Below are 26,909 nucleotides of genomic sequence, written 5' to 3'. Positions count from 1 at the left end.
TCACTTGCTCCAAATGTAGACTTCCTCCCTAAAAAAAATGTTTTAAATAAGAACTTTGAAAGACATAGATCTGTTTTTAAATGTTGGGTACCAGAATAAGTTTATATTTAAAGGAGGCTTCTATATAAATAGCATTCTAAATCTGAGAAAAATTTTTTTTTGCCTTTATAATTGATTGAGAAATCTATGTAAATAGGAATATATATTTTCTTTTTAGTTGTATTTCCCCATTAAAAAAAAAAAAAAAACTTCCAGAACAAATATCTGTCTCATCAACATTGAAGATATTGAAGCTGTAAAAGTAATGGAGTTTTTACTTTAAAAACTCCATTCAAAATTCAAGTGCGTAGTTCATGTAATGGGCTGATGGATCTGTGTGTTTTTTCACTGGGACATTGGAATAAAAGCAAATACGAGCATTCTGTATTCTTTAACATTAGCTATTGTATAATATTCCTTTGATTATTTTTATAGATTCATTTTTTGAATCTGTAGTAAAATCTTGGGGTAAGAATAATAATAAATCTTTCAATTTCTATAAGTTTTATTAGAAAGACAAAGAATCTGTTAAGATAGTTGTTCATGAAGCAAACATCAATCATTATCCGATTACTCTTTTACTACAAGCTAATAATAATTTTAGTAATTTTTTCAAAGTTAATTTTGGGAAAAGAAATTTTATCAATTTATGATTCACTTTCCTATTTAAAAAAGTTGTTCTTGAGTCTCATGTCGTACTTTGTTGAGTTTCATGGGTAAAAAAATGTTATGTTGGCTGATTAGAGAAAGATGAATTCAGTGTTTTTGGCTCTTATTAACCACTTCTGCATTTTGGGGCAAATGAATTTCACCAGCTGTGCTCCTTGTTAATACATTATAGGTCTAAGAGTGTAATTATAATTCACTTATCTTTCTCTGTAGCATCAGAGACTCCTTGAAATGCTAGATACAGAGAAGGATTTGCTAAAAGAAAAAATAAAAGAAGCTTTGATTCAGCAGTCTCAAGAACAGAAGGTAATACTTTATGTTTGATCAATGTGTGGAAATAATGTATTCTGTTACCTCATATAATACATTTAGTGTATGTCTTATTATTTATAGGAAATATTGGAGAAGTGTTTGGAGGAAGAAAGGCAAAGAAATAAGGAGGCATTAGTATCTGCTGCAAAGGTATTTCCATCTGAAAAGTTTATTCTGTAGTTTAATTTCAATAATTTTTATTTGTTGTATTTTTATTATGTTTATCCTCACCTCAAAGCCTAAAATGAATATTTTTTGTCTCATATAAGAACTGTATTTATCATTTGAAAGTCTAATTATTTGCCTGGTATAAACCCATTTGTAATAATTGGTTTCTTTGTATGTAGGTGGAATTTAAAAATTGAGTTCATTAATAGTACAACCAATCTACTTTTGTAAAATATTTCATTCCAGAAAAATAAAAAAAGAATGTTTTTCTTTCTTATTTTTCCTCTTAAACTTAGGCTACTATTGTTCATATTCTTGTTAAATTCACATTACACAGGATTATCAGGAGTTGAAATGCTTTACATTTAAAATTGTGATTGTTTAAAAAGAATTTTAAAAAGAATATACATATGCACACTAATATCCATTTGATATTTAATAGGCATCATACAAGTAATATGTGTGTGTGTGTTGGGGTACATGTGCATGTATAGGTATGTATATATATGTATTTGTATGTATATTTAATTATGAAAATATATAATTTTTGAAAACTGACTTTGAAATAGCTCATCTGAGTAGTGATTCATAGATATTAAATGTGTATACCAACGAATACATATATAGTACTGACTTTTGAGGTTTGGATGTCAATTTAAATTTAATAAATAAATATTGAAAATCTTATATGTGCAAATAACTATACCAAGGTAGAAATTCAAGGATGACTATGATTTAATCTTTTTCTTAAATAATTTACAGTCAGGTAAGAAAAATATTACTTATATACCAATAAGGCAAGGAGGAATGCATTAAATTATTATGAGTGTATAGACAGTATTTCCATGTCATAGGAGTTTTTAACAAGAAAACAGAAATAGGCAACTATGTCGAATGTTGCTTTGAGGCCAACAAAAATAAGTATTAAAATAACAAAAGTATCACTTGGATCAGCAACATGGAAGGCATAGATGAGCATAGTAAGAGTAGTTTAAAAGAAGAATGGTAGAATAAAATAAGAGTTCAGAAAATGGTAACTGTCAGCTTCAATAACATTTGTCAAATTGGTTGTAACCTGGAAGCAATAGAAAAAGTGGTAACTCTGGGGACAAAGAATGAGAGGTCTGTGGACTTTAGTGCATACCAAAGTATGATGATTTCCTTGAGGAAAATTCTTATGCAGTTGTTTGAGTTGAAACTGAAGTGTAGGCACTTTTTTTATGCCACTCCATTTCACTGAATAACTAGGGTTATAGAGACTTTAATATTTGGCAGACATTTTCTCCAAAATAAGAGGAGTGAGCCCAGTCATATTAAGAAAAAACTGACAATTTTTGTTGCTAATGATAAAATTCGTGCTTTAAAGCAAAAAGTAGAATTTTGGAAAATTCGTATCTGATTTTTAATTCTTAAGACATTTCTGATGAGATTGATGGTGGTACAAACAAATGTGACTTTTTTTAATGATATAATGAAAAATGTCAATATCTAGAGGATGAAACGTAACTCGTCGAACCAATGTTTTCCAAATAAAAAATGTTTTTAAAAATCATGCATAGATAAAGGATTCATTTAAAGTTCAAGAAAGGATTGTAATGGAATAGGGTACAAATCGCATTGAGATTATTTGATTTTCCTTATTGCAACTAACTTTTAAGAACTACTTCTTGTGAAGTTTTGGTGTGGAATCATCAAGAATATCTACAATAATCTCAACTGGCTACTAAATACTCCTCCCTTCTCTACTACCTATCCGTGTGAGACTGAGTTGTTTTTTTTTAATATACTTCAACCAAATAATATCATTACATATTTAATACAGAAGGCAGATCTGAGTATCTAGTTGTCTTCTATTATGTCAGATATTAAGAAGGTTTACAAACATACTTCTCACTTTTTAATTTTGGAAAATACAGTTATTTTTCATTAAATGTAGTGCTTGTTAATATACAATGTATTTAATGTTATTAGTTTTAAATGAATTAATATTTTAATTTTGTCTTGATTTGAATTTCTAATATAAATTTTAATCTATACATATAAGCGATATAAACAAAAGCTTTTTGAAATCCTCAATAATTTTTAAGAGTATAAGAAAATCTTAAGGCCAAATAGTTTGGCAGCTGCTACTTTAAGCTAAGGTTTGGTTCCTTTGAAGTTTAGAAATGCCATAAAAATAAGTAGATAATTTGCAAAAACAAATAATTGATTTTATTTTATAGTATTTATTAAATATGCATAAAAACATCAGAATTAAACCCTATGGAATCAAAGTTTAATGTTTTTTAGATTAATTCAAGCCTGTTTTACTCAAAGAATTATTGTGCAGTTATCCTTTCAAATATTTTTCTTTTGGCCATTATTTTTTTTGAAGCTTGAGAAAGAAGCAATGAAGGATGCATTATTAAAAGCCATAGAAGAAGAAAGAAAAAATTTGGAAAAAGCCCATGCTGAAGAAAGGGAGTTATGGAAGACCGAGCATGCAAAAGATCAAGAAGAAGTATCTCAGGCGATTCAAAAAGCTTTACAAGAACAAAGAAAAATTAGTCAGGTTAGTAAAATTAACTTTTTGTAAATATTTTCTTTTTTTCATATTTTTTCTCAAAATGAAATATCTTTACTATTATTTTATCTTACTCAAAATCACCTTAGCAGACATATCAGTATTTAATTATTTTGCTGTTGATATTAATACTTGAAACAAATAATTTTTAATATTTCTATATTTTTACTCTATTTTTAGAAAAGTCAGAATCCAAGTTTATTTAGTCATTGCAATTACATTAAGCCTCCTGTTTGTTTTTTCTTTTTTGCAAACACACACATGCACACATATTACACAAAGTAATATGCATATGTAGAAAACAATTTGATTCAATTAATTTATGTCTTATTTGTATATCTATATACCTGTAGTTCACAGTAGTACTTAATAGAACCTCACAAATAATTCCTATGGTTTCATAAGAGATATATACATATCAACAAATGTGGCCTACATACAATATAACTTTTGTTTGCTTATAGGAAGAATTAAAAACTTTATTAGTTTTTTTAAATAATTGAATTTACATGGTTTCATTTTACTTGTATTTAGTCTTTTCTTTTTATAGGCAATAAGATACCTGAATAAATCTTTCCTTAAACAAGTATAAAAAGCAAAAAATAACATTCATAGAAGTCTTTTCTTTTATGTGATCATAGTGTTACATTACTACCATTATTTATTCAACCATGCATTATAAATATAGCTAAAATGACTACCTTTTGAGAATAAATAATCTAGGATATTTTCTAATGACTTACAAATGAATCATACTGAAGCCTTAAAAACTCAATCCTTCTAATATCCAGGATAAACGTAATACATTTTTAAAAGATGTGACTTGTTTATTCTTAAGAACACAGTTACCCATTTACTGTAAAAATTAAACATCTATAAGAGGCATTGATGGTAAGATAACTAGTATAGTAACAGATCTTACCTCTTTTTTTCTTACTTTTTTCCATTGGAGTAATGATTACTTTCTAATTCTTTCTGTAACTTACTGTTAGTATCAACAAATATATATTGAGTACCTATGGTTTTTAAGATGCTTAATTGTCTGTCAGTTGATTGGAATTCCATGCCAGGAAGGTCTTCATTCATTCATTAAATCCTGATATGGGAGAGGTTGCTTAAAATGTTTTTGTGACTACAGACCATTCCTTTAATCTCACATAGAAATGGGCTTAGTCACCATTAAGTTAGGCAAGACGGCATGAGTAAATCAGCACATATTCATCACTCAGAGAGAAAAATATATATCTTAAAGAGTGCCCTTCTCTGCCAGTTTGTCAGAAACATTCTCGTCTATAAGAAACACTACAATATCTGATATACTTTAAAATTTGTTCTCTCTAGTTTCAAAGTACTGTGAAGATAATATAATCATGTCATGAATACATTTTGTTTGCTTTCTTACCAATAGTTGTATAGTTTGGGCAGGGAGGAGGGAGAAATCAGAGGGAGTGGGGAGAGCGAGTGAGAGCAAGTGAGAGAGAGTGAGAGAGAACGAGAGCAAGAGAGAGAGGGAGAGAGAGAAAAGAGAGAGGGAGAAGGAGAGGGAGAGGGGAGAGAAGATGAAGGAGAGGGAGAGAGGGTTTTTGTTTTGTTTTGCTTTGTTTTGTGGTTGACAGAGTTGAACAGAGAACATCTAGCAGAGAAAACAGTGTTGCCAGGTAACTCTCAGGTTTTCAAAACTGAGGTGGTAGTATTAAATGTATTACAAGTCTTCGTTACACAGTTCACTGCTTTCATTGTCACATGGTTGTAGTAAAAACTACAAACAGCTGTTGTTCCATTAGCCCCTTAAAGCTTAATAGACCTATTATAGAAAATAATTATAGAAATTTATTATAGAAAATTGACAAATTACTTTTCATGTGAGCCAGATTAGCTTATATGTCTTTTATTTATTTAGCCCAGCAGGATAAGCAAATAAATTGCCATGGTCAAACTTACTTTTTGGTGTTTTACATTAATAATTGAAAAGACTGCCTGCTTTGTTTCAGGGACTATACTTGTTTCTGGGGATACAGTAGTGAAAAAAAATTCCTGCCATCTTGTGAATAAAACAGGAAACTATTAAAGGTATAATAAAATGTGAAGTAGTGATCAGTGTCATGAAGAACACTGAAATAAGGGACAAGAGAGTGAAGGAACCAATACATATATAAGGTAGTCAGGTAAGGACTCTCTAAAGTGGTAGCAGTTGAGCTGAAGCCTGCATTGAAATGAGGAGTTTACCTTGTGAACGTCTGGGGGAATAGCAAAGGCTCTGAGGCAGAAAGATGCTTGGTATAATTAAAAGTGTATAGTATTGTTATAGATACAGACATACAAGCAGACCAATGGAATTGGCTAGAATACGGAAAGAGCCATGAAATTTTTCTGCAATTTATAAATCCATAAAGATGTCGTTAGAAATTGGATAAAATAAGTTACCTTAACAAATCAGGTGTTTTATCTGAGTTCCGTGAAGGGGGCCTAGAGCTGTGAATTTACTGAATTTACGCAAAACTGTATATGTGCAGATTTTTCTGCAGAGATAGGTTCATAACTTTTATTCGATTCTCAAAATTATCTTACTAATTAATCCAGAAAAGATTAAATATAATTGCAACTGGCTGTCCATTTCCTTCTGAATTCTGCATACTAAAATGAGTTTCAAACAGATTAAATATTTAAATTTATAAATTTAATGTACTGAAAAGAAATTAGGAAAACACTGAGGCTGTTTGAGAGGGAGAGTCCAAGCAGGGCTTCTAAAATGATACACTAAGCACTTTTGCAAATTATCTTCTCCATGATGATAGTGAGAATATTAGCAAAAGTGATCAAAAGCAACTTATTCAGAAGTCTGGATATTAACCAAAATCTCCAACAACTCGAGGAGTATTTATTTAAGAAAAATAATTATATCTCAGTAAGAACTGCAAGCTTCATAGAGTTTTAACTTGCCTTATTTCCAATCCATCTGTTCTCTTCAGCTCTATGGTACCTTTAAAAACTGGCTGCCTCACAACCAAGGTAGCTGTGAAAACCAGCAATGTAGAAGCCACTGGAGGGGCCAGCCCAGGTTTGGAGCTCCCCCAAAACTCCATCTCCAGAGAATTGTTACTGTTTGGCCTGATCGGCAGCTCACTGAGCAGTCCCCATTGGAAGGGCTTGTTATCTGACCTGACTCAGAGCTTGCTCAGTGGGAAAAGCCTATTCCCAGCATGTTTGTCGAAAACCATAAGTGATAATTGTTTGACTTCTCAGCTGGTTGGGACAAAAATACAAGTTAGGCCAAACAAAAGGCTGGCCAAAATATTTAAAAGAGAAATCTGGGAAATGTGATTGCCAAAGATGATTTCGGAAAGCTCTGATTTTTTAAAAACATATTCCTAGAGTTCTTGAAGGTGACACAAATGTACAAAGTTGCATACATACCCAGGAACGACCTGAGAGGGCCTAATCTCTCTCCTCTGGCTTGCTTTGATTTTATGTAAGCAGAAAGTGAAGTCTAAGATAGAGTTGTAAGCTGTCAGTGTTGAAGGTGTACCCCAACACATAGAGGGCCTTGGCAAATGATAAACTGGTTCAAAGTTTTATATGACATATGGCTATATTAATAAAATGAAGCAATAATATACTTCCCCCAGAATATCTATTTTGAAATTTATATGAGTTGAAATTGTTATGTTGGAAACCTCCTGAATTTGACAGTGTTAAATCAGGTATATTATTTCACCAAGGGACTGTTACATATCTCTTAATCAAAAGGATATAAAGACTGAGAGATCCAAAAGATTATGTATTTGCAGTAGAGTATGTCAGAATTGTCCATTTTGAGACATATGTCATGTAGGTGGTCAGTAAAGTTTATATAATAAACCTTCGTATTCAAAGACCTTTACATTTTGTTTATGTAAGAAATCTAAAAGAATTTACAGAAAATATATTATGTATAATAGTATTTGGAAAGTTTCCTGATATAAAATCAATATACAAAAATTACTTGTGTTTTTATTCCTGCATCAGACAGAACATGAAATTTTAGAAAATACCACCTGTGATATCATATTTTTCTGTCTAGTAGCATGAACCTGTATGTTTATTATTTGGTGGTGACCCTAGAAATTGCAGGCTGTTATCTCCCACTTATTAAAGTAATATTAGTATTTTTATCCTCTTCTAGACGATATAAAGACCTCAAAATTCTTCAACTCAATTTACTTTCTCCCGTGATTTATGCAATTGTTATGAATTTTAATTTTACATTTTTAAACCTTGTACTTATTATGCAGTATATTCTTGTTTATCCTTTTTATAAATAATGAAGTACTCTTTTTTTTTTTTTTTTTTAACTACGTCTCCGTTCTTTCTGGGATCATTTTGCTTCTACTGAAATACATCCTTCAGAATTTCTTTTAATGTCATTTTGCTAATGCAGGGGCCAGCCAACATTTTCTATAAAGGTTTAGATAGTAAATATTATAGCTTTGGGGCCACATGGTCTCTGTCACAGCTCTTCAGCTCTGCCATGGTAGTGTAAAAGCAGCCATAGACAGTATGTACAGAATAGAGATGATTTTGTTCATTTGAAAATGACTTTATTTTACCTTCATTTTTGGAAAAAAAATTTTTTTGCTGGGTATAGTTTTCGAGGTTGCCAGATATTTTCTTTTAGTATTTAAAATTTCTTTCTACTGTCTTTTAGCTTTCATTATTGCTATTAAGAACCCAGAATTTAGTCTCTAATTGCTGCTCCGTTGAATGTGATCTCCCTTTTTTGCATCTGCATTTTCTTATAAAGTACATAGGCATTTATTTATTTATACTTTTCCTGCTCAGGTTCAGTGATTGTCTTCTATCTACAACTACATGGGCTTCACCAGCTCTGGAAAGTTTGACGCTATTACATTTTCAAGTATTACCCTCTTTTATTGTCTCCTTTTTTCTCCTCCTTGGACATCAGTTTTATACAGTAGATAGATGATTGATTGATAGATAGATAGATAGATAGATAGATAGACAGACAGATAGATGATGGATAGATGGAGGGAGAAAGGGAGACAGGGAGAAAGAGAAAGAGAAGGAGGGAGGGAGGTATAGAAATAAGTATATAGATATACATATAAAAATGGATGGATTTTTAAAAGCAAAGTAGAGTGAGTATTAATAAATTAAGGGATGAGACAGAATACAGTGAAAATATACATATATGTACATATGTGCTTTATGTTTTGTGTACATTGTACATTTTGTTATATATTATATATACATATAAGAAATCAATATACATCCTTTACATTTTGTGTATGTAGTACATTTTCACTGTATAGTCTACATCTCTAAGGATCACTTCTTTATTTTCCATTCATTCATTGTTCTCTCTGTTCTGCTTATGGATAATTTCTTATACTATATATTCAAATTCATTAAATCTCAGCCTTTTTTGCTTTTAAACTCCATCCACTGCATTCTTAATTTTGGCCCTTTTATTTTTTAATTTTTGAGAATTTTTGTCTTTCTTTTAATTCAAATACGCTTTTTTGTTCAGTTCTAATGCTTAATCTCAGAATAGGCAAATACCTTCGTGACAACTTAGCTTTAAGTGGCTGGGCTTATTTCTCTGTCTTCTTCCAGATCTTGAACTACTAGCTTTTTAGTATCAAATAAGGTCTTTGATGCTTTTAAAACATTTATGTTTATTTTCTTCTATTTGGATCAGCTTCTTCAGTTTTTAAAGCAAAAGTGTTGGTGTTAATTACATAGTATGCCAGTATTAGGAGTCCCATATTTATCATAACACAAAGGATAAAGAAATACAAATGAGACAGAAAATATAGTATTTTGGATTATTAGTTAGTTTTAAATTTTAATGGCAGTATTTCTTGGCAAGAAGTGCACATGGTTTGGGCTTCACCTTTGAAAAGGCAGTGCTAAGTTTAAGACTTAATTGAGCATGTCTGTATGAAATTGGTATATGTGGTCATAGTTTTTAAAACCCTCTCTCATACATAGCTTGTTTTCAAGTTTTGTTCTCACCCTTGGATCCAGGAGGGCTAAAATTTGGTACGCCTTTCACATACCAAGTTTTTTTAGGATCAACCTTGATGATAAAGCCTTACCTCAGTCTACTCAGATTGTCATTGTAAGGTAGCCAAAATTTCATGCCCGGTAGACCTGGAATCTTTCACCAGTAGTAAAATTTGCTACCTTTCTCCCCTCCCCACACATACCCCAGTTCTACCTGTGACTAATATGCCTACAATAGAGTCAAGGCATCTGGGCATATCAGTATGTAAAGTTTAATCAAGCTTGTCTTGATTTCTTGGTTGAAGACATTTGCTAATAGTATTCAAAAGAAAAAACTGATCCTGAGCACAAAATTTTACATATCTCCTACCTTTAAGAAACCAGTAATTTTGTTTTCCTCACATTTGAAGAAAATGATCCTCAATCTTAATGTTGATGAGTTTGTATCTGATATAATTTCCATATGGGTTATTAGACAAATTTAATATTATAATAGATAAATAGGTAAGTAGGTGAGGAGTTAGGTATGTAGGTTGATTTATCATAAAAAGTGTGCTTATTACAAAATAAACCACAATATGTATATTCTTAGCTTTGGTCTATGTCTCATTTTTTCTAGAGGGACACTTTTGATAGAAAACCTCAAGTCTGAGAAACACCGTATTAGCATTTTAATACTGCCATTTTAGGGGATCACCAATTTATAGACATTTATAGATACCACTTCATTTGTTAATCATATTCCCTAGAAAAGCAAATTGGAAAAAGCTGTGAACTATTAGAATTTGCTTTGTAAAAATCCCACGGAGTTAATTAAATATCTTAAGTTACATAACTTGCAGGACTAGAAATATAATTTGTAAATATCCTTTACCCTTGGGCTACTAATAATGGGAATCTAAAATCCTGCCTCTTGAACTTGTTCATAAGCTTGAGGATTTTAACTGAGTTTCAGAATTATAATTAACATCCTGTTACTCTTTTTAGGAAAATACTGGGAATATTAGACATCACAAAGTTGACAGAATGTTATCATCACTTATTACAATAAGGCAAATAATAATAGTTCTTCATGTTCAAGTTTCATTTACTTGGCTTTATTTATTATAAACAAATATTTTAGGTTTCTGCTAAAAAGCTATTTTTATTGAATTTTTACTTCAGTTTTGGCTACAGAAAATAGTAAGATAATAGTAGTTGTGGTGGTGGTAGTGGTGGTAAGGATGGCAATAATTTAACAATATTGGCTATCATTAATTTATTTCTAAGTATCAGGTACTTTTCTAATTGTTTTACATGTTTGATCTCATTTAATTCCCAACCACCTGATGAGGCAGAAACTGTTATTATCCCCCTTTTTACAATAGTGGAAATTAAAGCTTAGAAAGATTATATAACTTGCTCAAGGCCATAATAACTCCTTGGAAAAGGCAAAAAGTCAGATTTAAAATCAGGAAACTTCATTCCAGAGGCCTTGCAAGTCGCCACTATGCTATTTTCCCTCCCAATGTTCTCATCTTGGAATAAAGTACAAATTTTCACCTTATCAATCATTTAATATAGAGATAATTTCAATAGGAAAAACTTGAAGGATTATTTAATTTCTTTATTCAGTAATGTTTATGATGCATCTACCAAGTGTTGTTGGAAGATTTAGGTGTATAGCATCAGACAAGATAGATAAGGGCCCTAGGCACTGGAGTTTATATTCAAGTTGAAAAATACCCTTACAAAATAAGGTAATTCCATTTAATGATTTAGGCTATGAAGAAAAAATCAGGGTTATATGTCTAGGTGAGAATAGGTGGTAGGGGACTCGTTTAGATAAGGAAGTTAAGAAAGAAGACAGACTTAAAAAAAATGTATGCTGCATGATTCTATTTGTATGAAATTCTAGAGAAGGCAAAACTAATTTGAGAAGAAAGAAATTAGCCATTGCCTGTGAAGGTGATGGGAATGTTTTCATCATAATCGTGGTGATTACCTTTGACAAAACTTATCAAATTATATATTTCATGTAAATGAATTTTATTATACACAAATAATATTTTAATAAACTAAATTTTTTAAAACAAATGCCTACCAGAGTAAATTATTGGATAGGTGGCAATTTCGGATGGTGATTTCATTTACAATGGTGAGGAAGGGTTGAGTTTCATGGGGATAAAAAATCCAGTTTGTGCGTATTCATGATCCTAGGTAGAGGATTATTGAGTAGGCATTTAGAAATGTGGGTCTGAAGTTCTGGTGAATTGTCAGAGCTAGAGATCAAAATCTGGGATTGGCAAGTATATAGATGATATTTAAAGTCAAATATATTAAAAAGAAAATTTTCTTGGCAGGACTGTACATGACATTGTTTTATGGAATGTGGCCATCTTCTACATAGGAAGAATATGGCCACCTCAGATTAACTGTGTCATAGCAGAAATAGTCTCACACTTAAAATTGATGCATTTCAGATGAAATTGTGAAGATGTTAAAGTTATTAGTGCTTTCGGTGTCACATTAATACCCAGGATTGAGTGGCCACGACTTCATCTACATTTTCCAGGAGGCTCAGAGTCACCAGTATGAACAAACAACAGCTTCTGCCACATTACGTCCATCTCCTGTCTAGTTTCAGAGGCCAACACTCATGTGTCCTCTAGTTCTGTGGCAGAGAGTTAGGACCCTTAGAGCCTGCAGAGCCACATTCCAAAGAACTACAAAGTGCTCGAGTACTGACTGAAGGGACTGACTTTAAAAAGACTTGAAGCTGTTTTTTTGTTGTTGTTTGTTTTGTTTTGTTTTGTTTTAATTATAAGGTTTAGGTCGTCTCACAACACTTAAATGTTTCTTTAATAAAAAAGAATTCTGAAAACTTTTAATAAAGAGCAGTTGGCATCTTTGGCCACTACGTTACTCTAGAAATTAGGAAAGGATAGAATGTAGCAAAGAAAAAAAAAAAAAAAAAAAAAAGAAAAAAAATCAGTGTAAAGTTAAGCAACTAAAATTACTCCAGATAAATGTAAGGAAAAGAAACAACTTGTGCTTTATAATTTACCTCTAGATTTTCTCTGGGCTAATACTATCATTAACTGAGCAGATAAATGTTAAACTCTGAGACAGAACACAATACATAAGGATTGTAACCCATATTTCTCCAAACTTATTTGAGAGATAATTTTGTTTGGCTTTGGTCATAAATTAAAACTAAGTCTTAGTGTTGATTGTAGATGTATACTTTTTTTTTTTTTTTTGAGATATTAAATAGAAAGTTTGACTCTGGCTTATTTGATTTTCACATTAAATTAATTCTGTGTTCGTTGAAGATCTTTGTTAAAGAAAAAAAATGTACATTTGTTACTGACACCAACATGCGTAAAAAGAAGAGAGAGTCATTAATTTTGCTGTCCTAGCAAAGTTCTGTAAAAGGACTCCAGTGCATACAGACACAAACTATGTCTGACGTTGGAAGCTCTTTATAATAGTTTATAACCACAGCCACTGTAATTTAGGGTTATATTTTCCCCAAAAGCCACAGACATTAAAATCAGTGGTTAAATTTTCTTTAGGAAATTTAGCGTTACCACCTGACCCTTCTTTTCAAAAAGGAAATAGCATTTCTATTTTAGTTTAGCAGACCAAATAATTTCATGGCATTGAAATAATTTTTCTGAATCACTTATTTAGTTTTGATTCATTAGTGTGTTTTAAATTTTTATTTACAAAATTTTGATAGTAACCTAATTATTAATTTAATTAAATCTAAATTACATTTTAATGTCAAAATATTGTATCTAAGGACAGATGAACAAATAGTACATCAACTTCCCTTCTCATTTCTTGAGACCTTTTTCTCCTGTTGTGTTTCCTGTTTTGTTTAAAGAGATAACCAACTGCAAGTTATCCAGTCCAGAAAACCGGAATTTCTCATAGACTCTCCTCCTTTCATCTCCATTTTATACCTTTTAAATCATTAAAACTTTCCAATTTTACCTGTTAAATAATCCCTAAACATATATACTTCCTTCCTATCTGCTATCATTGTCTTAATTATGGTTCTTATTGCTTACCTTGACCTCCTACATCGACTTCTTTGCTCCCAGTTTTGTCTCCTTTCAGTTTGGAATTAAAAATAAATGTCATTTTCCCACTTTAAATTCTAAAGTGCTGCCCTGTTAGCCTGTAGGATAACATTCAGGCTACTTAGCATAAACTATAAATCTTTCAGAGCACGAAATACAAATACTTCAGTGACGTGGTCCATCCCTCTACAGATCATCTGCCACTCTACTTCAAACTGCTGGTACACATACCATGCTATTTTATGGTGTTGGGCCTTCAGTCATACTATGACATTAGTGTAGAATGTTATTGCTTTCCTAACTTAGAAAACCCACTCTTTTGAATAATTTAGCCTTTTTTTTAATCCAAAAATCTTTTTCCACTCTTCAGATTAAATCAAGTGGCATTCTTCCTTGGCGTTCAGTATATAACCAGCCCAACCATATTATATTAAAAGACTCTGTTTGTGTCTTTTCCACTAGATTATAAGCATCGTGAAAGTAGGAGCTGAATCTTGAACAAACCGCAGTAGATTATAAAATGTACATGATCAGCACTGGTTTAATGAGACAGACATATTAATCTTTAAAAAATGGACTTGACAACACAATTTGACTCTTCTTGAGTTCTGGTTGTTATTAGATGAAATGTTTTAACAAAAATCGAGTCATTAAAAATAGTGTTTTGTGTTATGATCCCTTTAAAGAAAATATTCATCAAAGTTTCTATTGGGTGCCACACTGAGATGATTCTTATTATTAATGCTTTTCAAATACTTATGAAGTAATCTGGGAGAAACAAGGATAATTACTTTCAGCTTCAGAAAAATGTTTACCTTGAACAACTAGTATGGATTTGCTCTAAGGTGATAGGGTGATGGCTGCATGAGTCTGAGTAGAATTTTTTAGTCACGGTAAAGTAGTACCCTGTCATTCACCGATCAGATGGAAGCATCACATTCATTTTCATATACTATGTTTTAAGAGAGACATTTCCAAATTAGAAAGGGACTATTTTAGACGTTTATTGGTGCTTCCTCAGCATCTATTCCTTTGTTCCCAAAGTGATACTTTTTATTTCTTAGCTATATGGTTTAGGTAAGATTTAACCTACTTTCTAACGTAGTCATAAACCCTTATTAACTTAGGCTAATGACTATATCCTATTCCTATGTTAGCAGGTTCCAAGAGTTCACACATTTTCTGAGTGAAGCCTATGACTTCATTTTGGGATGCAGGTGTACATATACTTGCTCAGAATAAGCACATGAGAAACCCCCTTTGGAACTGTTAGCAACCATCTTGGGACAGTGTGCTTAGAACTTTGGTAGAAATCAAGCCAAGACAAAAGATGAGCTAAGAACTGGAGAGGGAGGAACTCGCATCCTGATCACATTCTTTGAATACAGATGAAGCCTATTCTTAATTCTTTTATGTTCTCTATTGTGAGGCTGTTAATTATCTTTGAAGTCAGTTTATGCTGTTTTTTACCTGTCATCAAAAGAATTTTAACTGATTGCCAAACAAATGTACTCAAAAGTAGGGTTAGATTTCAGTCCTACTTTGTGACTCACTTAACCTCAACTAAGTTTTTAAAACGTGTGCGACTCTATTAACAGATCTGTAATTTGAGATTAATAACTTCTGTTTTACGGAGTTGTCAGACCCTTGGAAACATGTTTTAAAAAACAAAGGAAAACAGATTTGTGAATAGCTTTAATTCTATAAAATATTGCAAATATCAGTTATATTGTGATCAAACCAGTGACAAAGCAGGAAACATCATCACATACTATTGAAGGAATTGGAGTATTTAGCTTGAGAGAAATAAAGATATGGCAATACTCTTCACATATCTGAAGGGCTGCCATAAAAGGATATTTTTTCCTACATAGCTGAAAGGGACAAATTAGAAAAGTTACATGAAAAATTTTAGTGCGGTACAATATGGAGCTATCAAATCACAAGTTATCTAGCAAAAAGTGGATCATTTTTATCCAGGATGATGAAGAATAGATTGGGTGGGAGATTGAAGAATGTATGTATTGAGAATGTAATTTCTGCTGTCATTTTTTGCTCTAAGGATCTCTTTCTATTCCTGTACCATTTTAGGTACATGGCAATGTCTAACTCCACAGATTTAACTCAGTTACTAACATTCCAAAAAGCTATCACACTTAAAACTGAATTGTAGAAAATTGTTTTTCAGAAGTGGTACTATAGAATTCCTTTAAAATACATTTAGAATATTTATATTGCCACTTTTTAAATATATAACATTAGTTAAGTTGCTCGACTGCTCTAAACCTCAGGGTATACTTGCCTATCAAAATGGTTTTCAGGATTGAATGAAAATACACATAATTATTTTATTAACTTTAAATACCAACTATCATTGCTTATATATTTTTATTTTAATACTTTTTATATTATATCTTGCTTAACTTTGCTGTTTTTCATACAGATCTCTAGTCCATAGAATCTTTAATTGTAAGTACAAGTAACAAGCTTATAACCCAGATACATTTGTTTAACTTACCTCCCACAGTGCCTGGAACATACTATATATTATTGTTGCTGAGATACCCACTGCTGTTGTTGATACTATTATTATTACCACCATCTTAATTACCTTTGTAATTTTAACATTTAGCATAGCACCGTGCATAATAAACAGTGAACAAATGGATGATTACTGTAATTACTTAAGGCTGCAGTTTTCAGTCTGCATCAAGACACTCTGGGATGCTGCAATGAATTCACAAAAGTGCTGCAGTGTATTTTAAATATTAGTGTGCAATGCAGAGATATTTGAGATCACTTAGAAACCAAGTAAACTATTAGCTTGTCCATACTAATCTGTCTTAAATTCCTTTCTGTTATATCATATCTTAGTCAAACTGTGTTTGGTTTAGGGATTGCTGTGCTAAAAAGCAAATGCCATGCGAATATCAGTGTGAAACAGGAAATGAGAGTGTTATTGTCTAATCTAATGCCAAAATTTAAGAAGTTGTGCAATGCCTAGTGTGGACAAAATTCTCACGAATAAGTAACTGTGGATCAGGATGAAATATAAGTATTTTTCTTTCAACATTTGTGTATCATCTTTTCAAATAGCTGCTAAGTTATGATCCAATTAATTACTTAATTGAATGATTAGGTGTTTCTTTTGGCTTAAAGGGCAACAATGAAGCCGTGAACTGAGGAAGTTTGGGAAGCTTTAACCTAGTGTGTACTCTCCCTATCAGGTGTTCTGGGGCACACAGGAAATATAAGACATAGTCCCTACCCTTAAGAAGACATTCTTTAAATTGGAGAAACAAATTCATTCATTCACTGAAGATGAATTATGCATCTACTCTCTGTACCAGATACTGTTTTGGATTCTAGTCATAATATGAACTGTGATAAATATAATCCCTCACTTCAAAAGGATCTCAGCTTGCTAAACTGGACAAGTAAAGCACTTATTACAATTCTGAGTTATGGAGTGCTTTTAGAGATAAAATATAGGGTGCTCTTTGAGCAGATACAGACAGTACATGAGGAGATGTGGAAAATCTGGTACATTTCAGGGAAGGCTTGTAGAGATGGTGATGCTTAAACTGAATTGTGCAGAAGGAGGAGTAGGCCTGCTCATCAGCAGAAGAGGATAGAGGAAATCATTCCAAATTGAGAAACCATGGCATGTCCAGGAAACTGCAGATTGAGTACTTACTGTATACATGACAAAGTGGTAGTTTCTACAGAGGTTACAAACACTAATGAGACTTTGTCATTGTCTTCAGGATCTTACAGTGAACTTAACAGTGAATATGTCAAATCCATAAATTGCCCTAATGAGAGGCAGAATAAAAAAAAGCACATCTTGTTGAAATGTCTGAAAACACAAGGGAATAAGCATAGTGGGTGATAGATATTGATTTGACAGAAATTGAAATTTTTGAGAGGGAAAGTAGTATAAAACAAAGATGGGAATGATATGCTTGTACAGATTATGAGAACCTTGAAGTTAATTAGTTGAAATCACATTTACTACCAGAAACAGAATACACCGAAGACTTCATTGGCACAAGAGAGACAAAGGCTAAATATCCCTTATGGAAGATTGTGTTGCAGCCTTAAATGGGGTGCACTGAAGTAGGGGAGATGCTGACATTACTGATGCCCTGTCAGTTGCTGGGATACTTGGGCAGCTTATCCCAAATGACAGCAGTTGAAATGGCAAAAAGAAGAAGAAAGCTGAACCTGGTGACTAGAAATAGGATATGAAATCAAACACGACTCTAAGGCATTAAATTTTTCTGACTAACCCTGTATCTGGGGTGAACAATAAGTAATTGACCATTTTCAGTGTGATCCTGTTCTGAGTAATAGTGAATAAACAAAAGTAATATATTTTACCAAACTGGCAAGATTAAAGTGCCTTATAGTTCTTTAGTTATATCATATGTCGCTAATGATTTTGTTTTCATGTAACAAAATATTATTTCTTTCACATATTTACAGAAAGCAGAATATTTAAGTATTTCTATTTTTCCTCTTTTTATCAGCTTAATTTTTTTATATTTATCTAAGGAGGTGTGGTTAAGGACCATTCTGTCCCATAGATATATTATCTGTCTTTTACCAGTTTCAGTATAAGTTGTGTTAGCACACTAATACAAATTTTTACTGAATTCTTTGTGCAATGATATCTTTATTCCTGTCTACAACAAAGTATCATGTGAGAGGAAAAAAAGCATATGGAATGATAAAAGGAATAAATGTGTCAGATTATATAGAATTAAAAGATTAATATTTTATAGAATTGTTTAAAGGGAAAAAAATCTTTAATTTGTAAATCTTTGTATAAGGAAGAAGACATGAGACTAAAAACATGACTAGATAAATTTTTTTTATAAAATCAAAGATGATTTCTAGAAATGAAAGATAAATTTACAATGTAAAACAGTGAATAAAACTTCTCCTAGCCATCACAACATAGCCTGTTTGGGGCTAACCTTTTCACCAAAAACAAACAAAATAAAACAAAACAACTATAAACACAGGACAAAGTATATAAAACAGCTTTCAGAAGGCATTGGGGAGCAGCTAATGCAGATGGTATTGGAGGAGTTTCCATACTTGAGAAAATGGAAGTATTAAAAGCGAATTTTACAGTCAGGCTTTAAGAAGTATTTTCTATTTAGCATTATGTGGAATTAAAGCTCAAGCAGAAAACATCGGTCTTACAGAGATGATGAAGCAGAAGGCAGAGTTCAGGCCTACCAAGAGGCAGTTTTAGAACAAAATCTAGAACAACAACAAATCACTATTAAGATTCCTCTCTTCACACGTCATTGGCCAAATCCTGAATTACTTATGCAGAGGGAAGACTCTTAAAATTCTCCAACGAAAAAGGAGTAGTTGGGAGGCTAAATTGCTGACCAGACACTTTGGTGAAAGTAAAGTTGGTGGTTAAGTCCTGCTAAGGCCGAAGGGCTTTGGTGAATCAAAGACTTTCTTTTAAGACTCCAGAAGGCCTTACCTTACTCTTAGAATAAAAGTGACCTAGAAGTATGGACACTTTACAAAAATATGTGTAAAAGTGGCCAATAAGCGTGTGAAAGGTGCTCAATATCATTATTCTTCCAGGAAGTATGAATAAAACCAAATGAGATACCAGTATCTCCCTGCCTTGGATATGAGTTTAATTAAAGGGACTGACTACACTAAATGCTGCTGCTGCTGATGATATGGAGTAACTAGACTTCTCATACATTCTTGGTGGAAATGTAAATTTGTCTACTGACTTTAAAAAAGTCTGTGGCAATACCTACTAGTTAGCTAAATGCATATGTACCCTGATACCTCCATTTCCACAATTATGTTATGCAGGCATAACTTCAGAGATATCACGAGTTTAGTTCCAGACCACCACAACAAAGCAAAAATCGCAATAAAGTGAGTCGCTCAATTTTTTTGGTTTTCTAGTACATACAAAAAGAAAGTTATGTTTATGGTACATTGTAGTCTATTAAGTATGTAATAGCATTATGTCTCAGAAACAGTGTACATACCTTAATTAAAAATACTTTCTTGCTAAAAGATATCAGCCATCATCTGAACCTTTAGTGAGTTGTAATCATTTTGTTGTTGGAGGGTTTTGCCCTCATGTTGATAAAAATGCAATAATATAAAACAAAGTGCAATAAAGTGAGGTATGCTTGTACACTCAACAGAAGCTAGTGTTTATATCCACTAATAGATGTGTAAAGATAAAAGGTGCTTTATTTGTAATAATCCCAAATGGAAACATTCCAAATATTCATTAGTTTTAGAATGGATAAGTTGTGGTATATTCATACTAAGAGCACTACACCAAAATAAAAAAGACAAACTAATGATATTCTCCATAATATAAATGAATCTCAAATATATTATGTGGAACAAAAGCCAGCCACAAAAGCATAAATATTGTAATTTAAGTTTTACGCCCTTTAAGAACACAAAAATTATCTATGGAGATAGAAATCATAATAGTGATTATTTATAATTAGGAGTCATGCGAGCGAACTTTCTGAGGCGTATAAATCTTTTTTTTCTTGATCTTGGTAGTGTGTAAACAGCTATATGTGTATGTAAAATTTATTGAGCCATACATTTAAAGTTTGTGTGTTTCACTATGTATAAAATTTTTTTTAAAGCTAAGCATGAAGGAAAAACAATGCAGTCATTAAAATAGTTATTTAGAAATTTTAAGAAGCATCTAAAGTGGTACTTCATAGAAAAATTGTAGTTTTAAATGCTTATATTAGGAAGTAGAAAAGACTGGAAAATAATGGACAAAGACTTCAAGTTTATTAAGGAAATTAGAAAGAATAGGAGAATCCAAAGAAAATAGAAAAATAACAAAGGTTATGATAGATATTCAAGATGATAGGAAAATTTCAAAATATAGTACTTCATTTTTTAAAAAACAAAATTCACAAATCTTAATGAAGAAGGTAGGATGTTATTAATACACATTATTAGGGGAATGAGTAAATGAATACTTAATGTAGAGACTATACAAATTTAAAGATAATATAAGCAGTATAAATAATACCAATCAATTATACAGCTTAGATGAAATGAGAAATTACCAAGAAAAATATAAATCCCCAAACTGATGAAGAATTAGAAAAGCTGAATAGTTCTATAGCAATATAATAAATCATATCTGTAGTTTATCTCTATAAAAAATAAATGTAGATACCCCCCTCTCCAGTACATGGAGCTTAATTCACCACCCCTTGAGTGTTGGCTGCACTTGGTTGTTCATTTCAAATTAATAGATTATAGAAAGGGGAAATATGTTAATTTATGCTTGAGATACCTGGCAGATACCATTTTAACCAAATGATTAAGATTAATATCGCTAGTGGTAAATTATGTTTAATGCCATGTACCCCCTGATATGATATAATGAGAAGCATGCTTAATCTCTGATATTCTTCCCCAAAATCCATAACCTTAGTCCATTGATGAGGAAAAGAGAGACAAATTTAAATTTCCTCAGATACCTGAAAAATACTCTTCAAAAGTGTCAATGTCTTAATAAAGAAAGACTGAAAATCTGTCACAGATTAGAGGAGATTAATGAGGTATGATGTCTGAATGCAATGTTTTACCCTGGATCAATCCTGGAACAGAAAAATATATTAGGGAAAACATTATGAAATACAAATAAAATCTGTAATCTGTTTAATATTATTATGTGATGTTAATTTCTTAGCTTGATAGATGTACCATAATTATGTAAGATGTTACTAAGTAGGAGAAGCTAGATTATAGGTATATGAGCACTCTTGTACTATCTTTGCAATTTTTATGTAAGTCTAAAATTGTTAAAAATAAAATTTGAATATATTTTTCTCACATATATCTAGTTTTAAAAAAGCAGATAGAATACTCATTTTTATATACTCCCTTCTAAAATCTTTCTAAAATAAAACTTGACTGAAATGGAACACTAAGATAAAAGTGGAGACAACTGAGAATACTATGTACATTGTAGAAACTCCAACAGCTCACTAACTGATACCTCTGGAAGTGAGAATGAAGATGAAGCTTCAAATAGAAGAAAAGTTTTGAAAGTCTGTTTAATAATCAGTTAGATCTCTATTTTTTTCTAGTCCTAGCAGAAAACTGGGATTATTTCTCTGGAAAAAAAAATAAAATACAAGCACTCTGGACCAAGAGTCACCAAGCACAATTGAAGGTCTAGGTGCTATAATGAAAGGGGGCTGGGAGAAGAGCAGGGTGGAAAGTTTTATGCTGTTTATTGAGAACTTTGGCTATTTTTCCCATTCCAGCTCTTAGAATGCTGACGACCAGACAGAAAATTGGAAGATTTTTTCCTAAGGAATCTTGACAGCTCAAGATAAAAGACCTAACTATATTGGTATCAGAAACTGCCCCTAGGAAACAACAGTCAGATTACTGTGTTATTAAGATCACAGTCCATAAACCACAACTCCAAGCACAGAGATGTTACTCAGCATTTTACTGCTCTACTCTTGAAACATGAGCAAATAGTCAAGTATGAATAGGCAAGTTCTCATGAAAAACAGGGAATAAAACAGATGCTGTGGAGACATAAGAAGTTAAAAAAAATTACCAGTTTTTTCAGAGTTAAGAGAGGTTTTGTGTCTGTGAAACAGGAAAAGGATGTTATTTTTTTAAGTCAAAGATTAGACATTTAAAATACAGTAGAAAGTACAAAAGAAAAGAAACATGATTCAACAGAAGTTATAGAAGTCCTTCAGAAAAAAGGGTGTAAAAATACGAAGAAATAGAAAACAGGAGTGAAAAGACCAGAAAATCAGGCAACCAACTCAGGAGGTTTATTTGCTAAATCATAGGATTTTGAAGAATAAAAAATAAAATAAAATAGAATGCAGAAAATTATTAGTAGTAGTAATGATAATAGTAATATAGTAGTAATAATATTATGAAGCTTCTGAAATAATACATAATTAAATAATATACATACACTGTGTATAGAGACAAAAAATAATTAAAGCATACAATTGCCTCCAAAAATTTTCAATACAAAGATGTATAGCTCCCAGACCAGAACTGGACTGAGATTTGTTCCATAAATAATTTGATTATGTTTACAATCCCAAACGCAACTGCAATCCTTAATTAAATTGCACTGATAAAGAACAAACAACCACAGACCATTTATTCGTTCATGACCCGCCGATTACTGAAATATACGGTAAATGTAATGGGGACTAAAACATAACTATACTTTTAAGCAATAAAGAGAAATTTTAAAATCTTGTGTAAATATGTCACATAAACTTCTAGCCCTAAATGACATTCATCATGACTTATTTAATTGTAACAGTACAGAAATTGATTCCAGTCATTAATTTTTTTTAAACTATTATATAGAATTCTTTCTTTCACACTTAAAAACTAGTTATATAACCATTCGGATATGATTTATTGCATATATTTTTCGATAAAAATTAAGATATGATGACAAATGTAACTGATATATTTTGACAAACCATAACATATATGCAAATGGATGTCTTTCCCTCTGAACTATTTACTTCAGAGCAGTGACTCTCAGCTGGAGGTGATCTGCTGAGTAGACACCAAATTTGCTGTTTGTCATGACACCCCATCCCCACACCTAGTAAAGAATTGTCAATAGTGCCAAAGTTGAGTAACCTTCCCTTAGAGAATATACCATGGTCTAATGGTGTGGCCTTTACTAAAATATTCTGGAAAATCATCTTTTAGAATTGCATATTTGAATATACTGATTGTGGCAAGCCTTCATTCTTTGTGAGGTATATTTTAATTTGGGCTAAGTCTCATGGCTCATAGGGATGATACAGTTTATTTGTGGAACTCAGTGAAACATGTAGGTGGGTATTCGCAGGCACTTTCATACATGCACACAAAATTCATTAATCATGTCCAACTAATTCAGAATTTAGTTAGAAAAGAGAAGATTTAAACTTTACTTCTGTGTCATATTGAAAGGAATTTGTTTATTGATAAGTAATTTTTAAGGATAGATTTTAGAACCTTGACTGTCACCTAACTCCTGACTAGAAGGGGAGAATCAAGGAAAACTTTCTTTATAAATGATTCTTTGTTTGCTCAAAAATTAATAGAGGAAGATTCTCAAAAATGTGGAATGAGCACATAATATAAAGTCTCAACCCCCAAAAAAATGCCAACTGAAAAACATATTAACTAACTCTTCATGTGTTTTCTGGATATATTCCTTTTATTTAATTGACGCTTTTGCTTTCAACCAAATAGGTCTAGTCAAATTTACCAATATGACCCTTGCGAGATAGAAATTCTGATTGATGTTAAATATGGGGCAAGTTTATCTTTTACGTTCAAATAATCTGGGTCTACAACCCTTATCTGCAGTTTTAAAATTACAAAACTTCTGAAAACTAAGGATTTTTGTAACTCACCTGTTGGCAGAATCTGATCTGAACTGATATGATATTTATATTTTTAATGTACCCACATAGTATGAGACTATTCATACTCTTCACTGGAAAACTTTTAATATGTTGTATTTCAAGGAGCTTAGTAATATGTGAAGTATTTTCTGCCTTTCTAAAATCTGAAAATTTTTAAATTCCAAATTAGTAAGAGTGAAATCAATAGGACTTGAAATAGTAGATGCTTATATTTTAAATCTTATTTGCCATTTTTAAAAATTACTATAGTTCTCCAACTTTAAGTTTTTAAAATAATTATGAAAGAACTTAGTGCTCTATTATTTTATGATTGAAACTAAAGCATAATATACTCAGTGACTGAAAATATAAGAGTAACAGTTTTCAAAGTCACCATTCTGGGGATTTTCAGATTTGTGACTTTTATGTATTAGGAAAGAAATCCTCAAAATTAACAGTATGCCAATATTAAAATGGAAAGAAGACATGATCAAGCAAATGATAAGAGATTAGAGGTACATTGCTAATATTTCTATGAAAAATGATGAATATCATATAATCTTTTTTTTTAAAGCAGCATAAATTGGATGTCCTTTTCTAAAAACTGGTAAGACTAAATATAATCAAGGATGTAAGAAAGCAGCCATTTTCATGCATTGCTTATGGGGAACATGTGTACAAAATGTCCAAATCTATAACAGAGCTCGAAAATTATATCCTTTATCCAAAGCGATTCTACTTCTTGAATTGATCCTAAGGAAACATATAACATGCATTACAAAGATACATATATGAATGCTTATTACTTCTTTATTCTATTAATAAAAATACCCATGAATAAGGATTAGTAAAATGAATTATTATATATCCCTGTAATGGAATAGAAATTATATGATAAAAGAATATTTAATGGCTTAAAAATATTCAAAATATGTTTTAATTGAAAAATGCCAGACTTAGAAAATAGTATATACAGTTTGAACCCCATCTTCTTTTTTATAACCAAGTATGTGGTATGTTTGTATATTGTTTTGTGTTCACATTTTTCTATATTTCAAATCTTCTGCAGTAAATATATTCAAAATAGAAAACTCTTAATATTATTTTATATTTTCCAAATTGTATACATACTTAAAATTAATTGGGAAAAACTAAATACACATATACACTACAAAGATGAGAGTCCTCAAGAATAACAGAATGAAAAGAATACTCCTGAGAAATTTCAAGGCATTTTATAATTGATTGCCTGTCTAAAAAAAGGATCCTACCTATATAGATAAGTAGAAATTAAAGAAATTTGTTTTGTGGCATTCATCTAATCCACGAAACACTGTTTTAGCAGAAAATATTACTACTACTTTTTTGAGAAGTGTTATATTTCTTTTTCAGAACTTTAGCCTTCATTCTCCTCATCTGAAATTCTGAAATCTCTTAGGTACTTGATTACTATTTCAGTAAAATGGGGAGTACCATTTTTCTTCCTAGATTTCTCATTTCAAATATTAGCACACAGGGTGGAATTTTTACTTCTTATTCATGGTGTCCAGCTCTCAACATCTTAACCTGGCAGGAGGACCAAACTAGTTGTAAATCTTACTACCCAGACCACACTTGATTATTGTATGATGGGAAAATTAAACGTGAATAAAACAGCTAGAGCATTAGGGTGTTCTTGGAAGAATAAACACAAGTTGGAAGTCTTATGTGGATAGTGCAAAGTACAGGAAGGCAATCAATCATGTAAACATCAAATGAAAGGTTAGTAAGGAAGCCATTGGAGTCTGTCAGGCGCTCCCTGCAATAAATGGCTTATTCCATTTCTTTTCCCTTTCACTCACAGTTTAGAAAAGTGAATTCTGTGGAATCTCTAAAGGTTCCCAAAAGGTTTATAAGTTCTTATTCCTGTTTAAAGATATGCTTTGAACAGAATGAGCTCAAACCATTAAAGAGGATTTTTAGCTTGCATAAAATGGACACAAATATGTCACAGTGCATACCTCCCTGATTTTCCCCCTCTTCCCTCAAACAGGAAACTGTTAAGGCAGCAATAATAGAAGAGCAGAAGCGAAGTGAAAAAGCTGTGGAAGAGGCCGTGAAAAGAACAAGAGATGAATTGATAGAGTACATAAAAGAACAGAAAAGGGTAAGTACCTCCTGAAGCATTTTAATTTGTGCTTCCATAAACTGAAGCACTGGCTTCCATACATAACATGAAATTTAAAAATATTTAAAACGTCCTTTGTCATATAATTTAGGAATATCTAAGATTATTTTTCTGAGACGATCAAATATTCTAATAGATCTATAGATCTAAATACCATTTGTCAACAGAAAAGCAACACTGAATACTTTTTTGCTAGACTCCTAGAAATGACCTATACCATTTCCAATTCAACTTTACACTCATGAAGAAAGGAAACAGTTCCAGATTTTTTTTTTTTTTTTTGAGGTAACATTGGTTTATAAAATGTTAGTTTCAGGTGTACAACATTATAATTATGTAATACATTGTGCTTACCACAAAAGCCTAATTTCCATCTATCACCATATAATTGGCCCCCTTAACCCATTTCATTGTCCCTCCACCCCGCCTCCCTTCTGATAACCACCAATCAATCCATAGTCTGC

The 26,909-nt window shown here is 31.7% G+C and overlaps 1 protein-coding gene across 16 annotated transcripts in view; it reads left to right on the top strand.

Annotated features, from left to right (window-relative positions):
* CCDC91 (coiled-coil domain containing 91) overlaps nt 1-26,909 on the top strand; it is a 263,463-nt gene that overhangs the window by 184,042 nt on the left and 52,512 nt on the right. For all 16 annotated transcript variants that reach the window (XM_036236754.1, XM_036236752.1, XM_036236744.1 and 13 more), the window contains 4 exons: nt 922-1,014; nt 1,102-1,170; nt 3,563-3,739; nt 26,311-26,424. In XM_036236754.1, coding sequence (XP_036092647.1) covers nt 922-1,014; nt 1,102-1,170; nt 3,563-3,739; nt 26,311-26,424 — 453 coding nt within the window. The remainder of the gene's footprint in view (nt 1-921; nt 1,015-1,101; nt 1,171-3,562; nt 3,740-26,310; nt 26,425-26,909) is intronic.

The sequence above is a fragment of the Rousettus aegyptiacus genome, unplaced genomic scaffold, assembly GCF_014176215.1.
Source record: "Rousettus aegyptiacus isolate mRouAeg1 unplaced genomic scaffold, mRouAeg1.p scaffold_m13_p_2, whole genome shotgun sequence".
NCBI lineage: Eukaryota > Metazoa > Chordata > Mammalia > Chiroptera > Pteropodidae > Rousettus > Rousettus aegyptiacus.
This window is presented reverse-complemented; position numbering and strand designations above follow the sequence as displayed.